The following is a 10,000-nucleotide window of genomic DNA, read 5'->3' on the forward strand; positions in this document are numbered from 1 at the left end:
GTTTTCAAAAGATATGATAGGATAAACCTAGATCCCCCACGAAAGACTATTTTGTGATAATTGGTTAATGTTCCCGCTCTCGCCGTCCGTTGTCGAGTTGTCAGTCATTATTTTTATGATTGTTTAAAATTACACGTTGCGGGGAGGGACATCGAGGCGCGTCGGGCCCTTCGGATGATGGAGGACCCGCTGCCTTCCGCCTTTCTTGTCCATCCCTCCCTCTCCCTTCTAGTCAGGGGAGCGGTGCAGTTCATGATTTTTTAAAAAGGGCCATGAAAGGAATGAGGGAAGGCTCTTCTGTTTGGAGGTGGTGATGGCAGGAGCGAGCAGCGACAACAAAGACGTGAGTCTGAGACGGCCCAGGATACAATGACCCCCGGGCGACCCTGAGAGAGGGAAAGAGTTCAGGTTTAATTGGCCGTGTAGATGTATTTGTACTGCTCGCCCTTGTGGCGCTGACGACGAACGCCAGACCCGCGCTAGATGACGGCCAGAAAGACCTTCGCGAAGGGTCACTGACCACTGCTACTCCGCAGAATTGAAGCGGTCATACACTATTAAATGATATTTTTTGGTCATTGTCGAAGTGTTAATTTTGAGATCTGTGACGAGATTAGAAGTACGAATGACTTTCCTCTTAACGGAAATCGTGATGGCTAGGTCAGCCGCCTTTCGTTATGTGCTCGGGGACGGTTGGCTAACTCTCCGTGAAGCTATCGTCTACTTGTTCATGAGATTACGTGCATTTTTTTGCACTTTAATTACGAATAACTAAAAGCAGGGTCAGAATCCCTCTTGGGTGTTTTTGTGTCATTTATTGTCATTGTACAAACTAAGGCCTTGATAATTTCTCTCTCTCTCTCTCTCTCTCTCTCTCTCTCTCTCTCTCTCTCTCTCTCTCTCTCTCTCTCTCTGTCTCTCTGTCCGTCTCTCTCCTCTCTCTCTCTCCCTCTCTCCCTCTCCCTCTCCCTCTCCTCTCTCTCTCTCCCTCTCCCTCTCTCTCTCTCTCTCTCTCTCTCTCTCTCTCTCTCTCTCTCTCTCTCTCTCTCTCTCTCTCTCTCTCTCTCTCTCTCTGTCGCTCGCTCGCTCTCTTTCATGTCTATCTATCTATCCATATGTCTATAACTTTATCTATCTATATCTATGTACCCATCACGTGCCGAGATTGATACATTGTGAAGATGAAGCCTGTAGTTAAGGAGGGAGAGCGGTTCGGACGCTTCCAAACGCTGCCACCAGCTCTTTACTGTAATTACTGTATATAGTTGTCTACATAATAGTCTTCACTCTGGCAAAAGGACCGAGAGGTTGTGTATATGTGTATGCGTGTTTCGTGTATGTGTGCACGGATGTCACTTGTATGTGCATATATATATATATATATATATATATATATATATATATATATATATATATATATATATATATACATCACACTAGGTTATTTCACCTTTCAGATAAATATTTTGTGTATAGTACATTACTTCTGACACTGTATCAACGACGAGTATGTTGCCATTGCTTGTTTGCAATGGCTTGCGTGTGTGTTTTAGCGCGCATGAGCATGTATGTTCAAATAAGGCTAAAGTGATATGCTTGATACCTGTTGTGAAGCTTCCCCAAACATAAGTGGACCCACTAAAGGTGCTTTCGTTCTAAAAGCACCAGGGGAAAATTGAATAAATTATCAGATAGGCTTAAATCCGTGAATGTTCATAGAGCATCGGCTGTAATGTATCATACTCGATTTCAGTGTACTTTTATCATAGTGTCTGATTTCTTTAATTTTCACACTGATTGAGAGTACGAACAGTTGTTATAATCATCCGTCATTTTGAGCATACCAGAACTACTGGTTGCTAGAAGGTGCTGGTCTAATCCCAACGGGACTGAACAAGAACCATGCACACACACAGCCAGTGATGTACGAATGCCCGCGAGATAAACGTAAACAAAGGCAGCGGGACACCGGACACTTTCCAGTAGCGCCAATAAACTTCCCCGTTGGTAATCCTTTCGCAAACACGCCTCAGGATCAAAGGCCTGGCCACGGGAGGCGATCGTGTTTTGTTTCGGGCCGAGCGTCGTGGTTTCTCCGCGTGGGAAACTTTTACGCGGCATATTTAGTTAATTCATCAATATTGACACCATGTGATAGAGGGGGACTTTCCACAGCGTCTTATGACCGCTGACGGTAATGTTTGTGAATGTTACATTTGTTAAGGAGAGAAAACTGTACATTTAACTTAGTGCGGTTTGTTGTTGATGACCTTTATATATATATATATATATATATATATATATATATATATATATATATATATATATATATATATATATATTTATATATACATAAATATATGTATATACACATATACATGTGAGTGTATATAATATATAAATAATGTGTATGTGTGCGTGCGTGCGTGTGCATACATGAATACATACATACATACATAAGGAAAGGAAGACATGACAATGTACTTATATATATGTTTCTGTCTACATATGCGTTGTCCAGAGCGACAGTGACGGTGGCAAGCAGGTCGTCTCCGAGACGATAATCAGGCGCTCACCTTTTGCGATTTCATATTCTGGAAAATAGCACATTTACAAGATATATTTCTCTTACATGATTTCACGTGGAGATAAAGCAGTATCGGGAAATTTATGGACATTTTAAGAAGTTTCTCCTTCTAAAGCAAGTTGCTGGGGCATGATACAGCTTATAATATACACAGCAATATTTCTTCCCGGGCTTACTTGGTGATAACATATCGGCAAAGCATGTGTGCGTGTCAGTGACTCTATCTTCTCAGTTTTATCAACTAGTATTTTCTTCGACTGGTTGAAGGCTTGTATACATGGATGTCTCTATTGTATCGAAATTAGACACTTATGGGGGAAGGTTGCAATGTGTATTGTTTGGGAACATGTAAGAATTAGTGTGTATAGTAATGTTGACTTCAATTTGTAAGCCGTTTTTTTAAATGTATGATTTTATGTTTTATTTCTTTATAAACAAGTAAACACTATATTTTAAAACGAGCCCTTTCCCTGAATTACGAATGACAGTAGTTAATTATTACGTAAATTCCCTCGCGGACAGCATTGCCCCATTCGCTCGCCGTTTACGCAAATGCGGAGCCAGTGTCGCAAGGGAGGGAGGAACGAATGCCTTCTCGATCATTTGGATTGTTGTATTCGCTGACGTAAGCAAGACGTTACTCATACTGCAATTCACATTAACTTCGGTCGTTTTTTTCATATTTTCGTTTCCTCTTTCGTTTTGTTTTATTTTTTGTTTTGTTTTTTGTACTTAAGAAGAACATATTTTACGAATTATTTTAGTAATAGAAATACATCCGTATTAGGAAGGTTTCGTGTCGGATATCAGGAAGTGCTCGACCTAGTGTGCCTGACGTGTTCCTGTCGAAGAGACAGTGACAGATGAACAGGAATCTTTGTTCTCGAGTGTAACATGACAACAGAGGACCAAGTCATTATTCACGCTGGACTCCATGTCTGATACTGTAATTTCGCTCCAAGCACTCACTGTGACGTGCCTGATCTGTTTATATTGACATTGTTTACTTTTTACCAAGCAAGATATTTTTTTACGTTTACTGTATTCCTATGTTTAAAATAGTTTTTTGTTGTTATTTTTATTGTTGTTGTTTGTTATTTGGTTTTGGTTTGTTCATGGGGAAAAGACGAATTTTCGTTCACGTAAATATTAACCAAGTGAGTCGCGTGGGCAATATACATCATTCCCTTACAAAATTGTTTTATTACAAAGGAGATACTATGTTTTATAATTTAATACATTTTTTAGACTGACTTCAAAGTGTCTACCTACATATATTTTGTAAAAAAAAATCTTTTGAAGGTGACCAAAGCATTTTTCTGCATATATGCGTGACTAAACACTGCCGACAAACCTTGGATGTCTTTGTTAGAGGAGTGTAGTCTGTTATTTTAAGTGTCGTTCTCCGACTTTGAAATAATATAAGAAGTAAAAGAGAAAGCGTCAAAATTTGACATTTCAAGAAGTAGGTGTGTCTTCGTGCCGCCGGATGTGTGTAGAAAGCATGCTAGACTTGCGTGAAATTTCATTCCATATAGATCCAGAGAGATGAATCCATTACAAGTTTCCCTCCTGACCCCACGCTGAGAGATGCTCCTAATGATGACCTAACTAGCTGAATAATCTGTTAGCGGAGGGCACGCTTTTGCCGAACCACGCAGAGGCCATCGGCGACGCCCCGGAGTGAAGCGAGAGGGCCAGGTTTTTGGCTTGGCTCCTCGAGTGTGTTGCCGTTAGATTTTGAACAGCTTGAAACATTAATGCTTAATGTGTCGGCTTTAATGGCTGGTAAAAGAGAAGATGGACCAGGGGAGGATTATTTTTATTCTATTATTTTTTTTATTATTCAGGGGAGATGCTTTTATTTGATGCCTTTCCTTTGTAATTCATCGATACATTGATAAAAAAATGACGAATATTAGTATTAGGGAACTTCAGGTTTAGAATGAGAATGGATCTCCTAACTAGCACAAAGGCCGTCGGCCCCAAGGCACCGCGTCTTGCTCGGCACACAGCCCCTTCGCAAAGCCAAATGAAGCTCCGTGGGATGCCCATTGTAACGCGGAAGACGTGATCCCGTGGCCTGGGTTAGATGGGCGGCGCCCCGGGTAGAAGGGTTGTGGTTCCCTCGCTCGCCGTTCCCCTGCGCTAATTTAGCTTTCTTGGTGCTCGCGTCAGATGCCATTTGGTCGGCCTGAGTTAACATGTCATTTATTTGGGGGAGAAGAAGCGGAGGGACGCAGGAAGGGGAAAAGTCGAAAAGGATTGCGACGTGCGTGATAAGTGATACAGCAGGACATTATATATATATATATATATATATATATATATATATATATATATATATATATATATATATATATGTGTGTGTGTGTGTGTGTGTGTGTGTGTGTGTGTGTGTGTATATTTATTTATTTATTTATTTATATATATACATGTATATATATATATTTATTTATTTATTTATATATATTATATTTATATATATTTTTATATATATATTATATATATATTATATATATAATATATATTATATATATTTATATATATTATATTTATATATATTTATATATATATATATATATATATATATATATATATATATATATATCTATATATATTATATTTATATATATTTATATATATATTTATATATATATTTATATATATATATTATATATATATATATATATATTATATATATATATTGTATATATATATATATATATATATATATATATATATATATATATATATATATATATATATATATATATATGCGCGCATACACACAAACACACACACACATTTAAATGTACACTGTAGATTGGATTCTTCGAATTGCATTAATGTTTCTAGGAATTATCTTCATAAAAACATGTTATGTACGTGTATGATTACCCTATAGGACAACCTTTAATAATTTTTTAAATGTATATCGGGCAAAGCCTTTTCTCACCAGCTTCTATTTGTTTGCAGTCTTATGAATGGGCCCTGGAAGCCATGAAGGTTGTGGGGCGAGTGAAGGGCGAAGGCCTGGCGTCCCCCGAGCAAGTGGGGTCCGCCGCCCGCGCCCTGTCAGCCTACCTGGAGGAACACCCGCCCATTGCTGATGACACCTTCACGGCCATGAACACGCTAGCAACAAGACTCAACAATCATACCCTTCTGCAGCAATGCAAGGTCAGTTGGTGAATGTATTTGCGTTCAATTAATTAACATTGCATGGTTCAAATATTCAGTAGCATAAAATACATGTTTTAATCTCGAGTCAATTTACCTTGCAGATGGCACAGATGCGATGTCAAGAAACTTCGGAACTTCTACGTAATCGACAAGCTATTCTACAGAAAGCAAAACGGCAAATGGAATTCGACTGTCAGAGCTTTGTTGACCTCGGTGAAATATTAGGAGGAGGTGAAGACATGTCTCCCTTGGCTTGGCTGGCTTCCTCGCCCCTCAATGCATCAGGTCGCAGAAGATCAGTCTCGTCCGTTGGTTCGCGGCCAAGAGAATCATTATCACGATGTCCGTCGCTGGATACAGATGATGACTCGGTGTTCTTGGACCCCCCGCCGCCCCCACCTCCTGCCAAAACGCCCCTAGAAGCCCGCACTAGCTTGGGTGGCATCAAAGAAGTCAGGGAAAGTGCCGAAGACCTTCAGCAAAGCTCCACTCTCCCTACGTCCACATCACAAAAATTAACTACTTCTACATCTGGAGTAACAACTTCTTCATCGGGTTCTAGTGGTACAAGTGGCAGCAGTTCCTGTTCGTCCAGTGAGAGTTCTGGACCCGTCAGCATAAATAAAAAGTTCATGAAAAGAGCCAACACGTGGCAGTTTGGTCTTGTTCCTAAAGAGCATGCAGATGAAAACACAAGGTAAGGTTACTTATGGTTTGATTATCTTATGTTCCCTATAAATTCTAATATCCATCTTCCAAATTTGTCTTTTTTTCAAAAGTAATTATATACTGTTTAATACTGAATATATTACTTTGTTCATGTATTGCATACTGATAATCTTTTTTTTTTTTTTTTGCAGCCTTGATGATGGAGGGCTTCTATCCCCATCAAGTCACAAGACTTTACCTCCGTCTTCATCTGTCAATTCCCACTTGCTAATTCGTGGTTCACAGTTAAACCTTTCAATCAACACTGAAGATCTGACACAAGCAGAAGTGAAGAAAAACAAGTTAGTATATTGCTGTTTCAGTTTCTTATTCAATGTGTATTCTGTATGTTAAGTTGTATATTTCTCTTCATGATTTGTTAAAGAGCCAGAAAATAACATGTAATCTTCCGGATGTGTATGTAATATTTTCATTCCTCTGCAGAACTCTATTGCTGATTATGAGGGAACTTATCCAGACCGAGAGAGATTATGTAAATGCACTTGAGTACATAATAGAGGTAAGTCACCTTAGAAACAAGTCTTCTTTAAATGGATATTATGATAGATTGTTCATTAGGTTCAGGAGAAGTTTGCAAAACATATCATGAAAATGTTATTGTAACATAAAAGCTGATGAATGTCTGGCTTGCTTTCAGAATTATATCCCTGAACTGATGAGAGAAGACATACCCCAAGCTCTTAGGGGGCAACGCAATGTCATATTTGGGAATATAGAGAAGATCTATGAATTCCATTCCGGGTATTTCCTCCGTGCTCTAGAGGCTTGTGAGATGCGGCCTTTTTCAGTTGGCTCCATATTCTTGAGATATGTAAGTAATTTGTGAGATTGTATTGTTTAGCCAGGTAAAGGATTTTTGAAAGTCTTTTCATTTTTTATAATACTCAAGATTGTTTGATTGACTTATTGCTTAATGTTACAAAATATGAATGTACTCTTACAGAATCATATAGATTTTATATTTGTTTAATTCTTTGGTAAGATCTTTTAATTCCATTATTATTATTACAGGAGAGTCAGTTTTATCTCTATGCCCTTTACAACAAAAACAAACCCAAGTCGGATGCCCTGATGTCAGAATATGGTTCATCCTTTTTCCGAGCAATGCAACTTGAATTGAAAGACCGAATGGATCTTGCGTCTTATCTTCTAAAGCCTGTTCAGAGAATGGGCAAATATGCTCTAATCCTTAAGCAGGTTAGTGAGAAATCTGAAGGTGACCAATTGGAAATGGACAGATTTTTCTGTATAATGCATATAATTATATTTAGACTCATTAACTGTAATATGGTATGTGGAGGTAATATAGATCTCATTTTGTAATATGTGCAAACACTTCTACTACCTTAACATTTGTACTTTGTTATTATTTAAGATTGTTGTTTAGCCATAATAAGAAAAAGAAAGAACAAAAAGTAATTACTGGAGAAAATTGAATTGATCTTTGTCCAAATTCAGTTTCAGGTACTTTACTCATCTACATACATAGTTGTTTATTTCTCACATAACTGACAGACTGATTTAATTTTTGCATTTGCTTACAGCTGCTGAAAGAGTGTGCTCGAGGTGATGAACATTATGAAGACCTCCAGTCTGCACAGGAAATGGTTCAATTCCAGCTACGTCATGGCAATGACCTCCTTGCAATGGATTCCCTAAGAGACTGTGATGTATGTATTTTGTGTATTTTTGTTTACCTCTTTGCACAAAGGATTTTCATATTGGACATGTAATTCATTGAAGAATTATAACTTTTGTCAGAAATACATAATTATAAAATCAATTTAAAAACTTAATCAAACTTTTTCGTATCCTGCAGGTGAACCTTAAGGAACAGGGTAGACTTTTAAGACAGGGTGAATTCATGGTATGGGAAGGAAGCAGAGCAAAGAAATCAATCAGGCATGTCTTCTTATTTGAAGATTTGATACTCTTCAGCAAAGCTAGAAGAGACCCAGAAAAGAAGGTAAGATTCTGTTGTATCTGAATTAATTTCTAAGCTGATCGAATTAGGGATAGCATCCCTAATGTAAAATTTTGATGATGATATTTGTGAAAGATGAATATGCAGAGATTCATAAGGTTTATAAAAATTTTTGCTTTTTTCAGACATTGGACATTTTCCAATACAAGTACAGTATGAAAATGACAGACATTGGCCTAACAGAACAAGTTGGAGACAGCACAACAAAGTTTGAGATTTGGTTCCGGAAAAGGAAACCATCTGATACTTATCTTCTGCAAGCACACAATGCTGAGATGAAGGAAGCTTGGACTGAAGAAATTTCAAAGCTGCTATGGCGGCAAGCTCTGCGGAATAGAACCATGAGGCTCCATGAAATGTCATCCATGGGAATAGGAAACAAGCCTTGTTTGGATATCCGTCCCAGTGAAGACCAAATCAGTGACAGGTCCATCAGTATCAACCAGCTGAATAAAGGTATGTTAGGAATATTAGTGATCTGTTGTATTAATCTGACAAACCTCTTTTATTTATATGCTCCATAGCAAGACACGACAGCATGTCATTATCCAAAGTTCCAAGGGGAAGATAGCTAACATACTTGCCTTTATTGCAGCACCTCGTCTTCGCTCTGGGTCCATATCAACAATTGGTGAATTGAATGGAGTTGGAAAGAGACCTCATTCAATCATTTCTGTAAGCTCTTCCTCTGCCTCATCATCTGCTTCTTCTGCTTCTTCTACTCACTCATCTACAGTCTGTCCCACACATGTTGGTACCCTTAACTTGGGGTTTGAACCTGGAGATTCACCAAGAGCCTTGCATCGCTCTGTGACAAGGACAAGTCAGTGCTCTGCAGGTATGTATATTTTGTTACTTTTTCACTGCACTCGTAAAAATCACACTTTGAATATGCCCAACACTAGTTTGTGAAATTACTGACATTTGCCAAGGGATGAGGATTCTTGCAATCAAGAAGTAATGGAATGAAATTTTAATATAGAAAGCAATCTGATGTTGTGAGATATGCTGACTATATATTGTTGTAAAGATTATATATATTTGTTTTAGTTACATATCTTTGTGATGGGATAGGTATAGATTGTCAGGTAGAAGTAGATATATATTAAAGATAAGAGGATTTCTTTCTTGAGATGGAAAAGAGTTCTTTTTGCAATTAATGTGAGAGCAGGAATGATTAAGAATAATCTTTTTAATGTATGTATGAAGAGATGAGATTGAGAATAGCTGTAGAGTATAATGCTCTGTACACTTCATGAAAATATAGGGATTTAGGATGAAAACCACACAGATCAGAATTTAAAGAGAGTATTTAACCTGTTTTTAGAAGTAAGGAAGCTGCCTCATCTTAACAGAGGAGAATTATAAAATTGTAAAAGAAAATAAGTATCAGTATGGATGAAACGAAAAATGGAGAAGTAGACAACAGAAAACTAAAATGGAAACAGAAGGGCAGGTATGTTAGAAAAAACATGTCATCAGAGGTAATTGGGATTATTTAGAGCATGATGCAT

General features: G+C 37.9%; 1 protein-coding gene across 1 annotated transcript in view; it reads left to right on the top strand.

Annotated features, from left to right (window-relative positions):
- LOC113828664 (puratrophin-1) overlaps positions 1 to 10,000 on the top strand; it is a 374,753-nt gene that overhangs the window by 362,667 nt on the left and 2,086 nt on the right. The window contains exons 11-20 of the mRNA XM_070136620.1: positions 5,567 to 5,770; positions 5,875 to 6,470; positions 6,634 to 6,783; positions 6,926 to 7,001; positions 7,140 to 7,313; positions 7,514 to 7,699; positions 8,047 to 8,172; positions 8,322 to 8,468; positions 8,612 to 8,942; positions 9,082 to 9,324. Of these exons, the coding sequence (XP_069992721.1) occupies positions 5,567 to 5,770; positions 5,875 to 6,470; positions 6,634 to 6,783; positions 6,926 to 7,001; positions 7,140 to 7,313; positions 7,514 to 7,699; positions 8,047 to 8,172; positions 8,322 to 8,468; positions 8,612 to 8,942; positions 9,082 to 9,324 (2,233 nt within the window). The remainder of the gene's footprint in view (positions 1 to 5,566; positions 5,771 to 5,874; positions 6,471 to 6,633; positions 6,784 to 6,925; positions 7,002 to 7,139; positions 7,314 to 7,513; positions 7,700 to 8,046; positions 8,173 to 8,321; positions 8,469 to 8,611; positions 8,943 to 9,081; positions 9,325 to 10,000) is intronic.

This window comes from Penaeus vannamei, chromosome 22 (genome assembly GCF_042767895.1).
Source record: "Penaeus vannamei isolate JL-2024 chromosome 22, ASM4276789v1, whole genome shotgun sequence".
NCBI classification, from domain to species: Eukaryota; Metazoa; Arthropoda; class Malacostraca; order Decapoda; family Penaeidae; genus Penaeus; species Penaeus vannamei.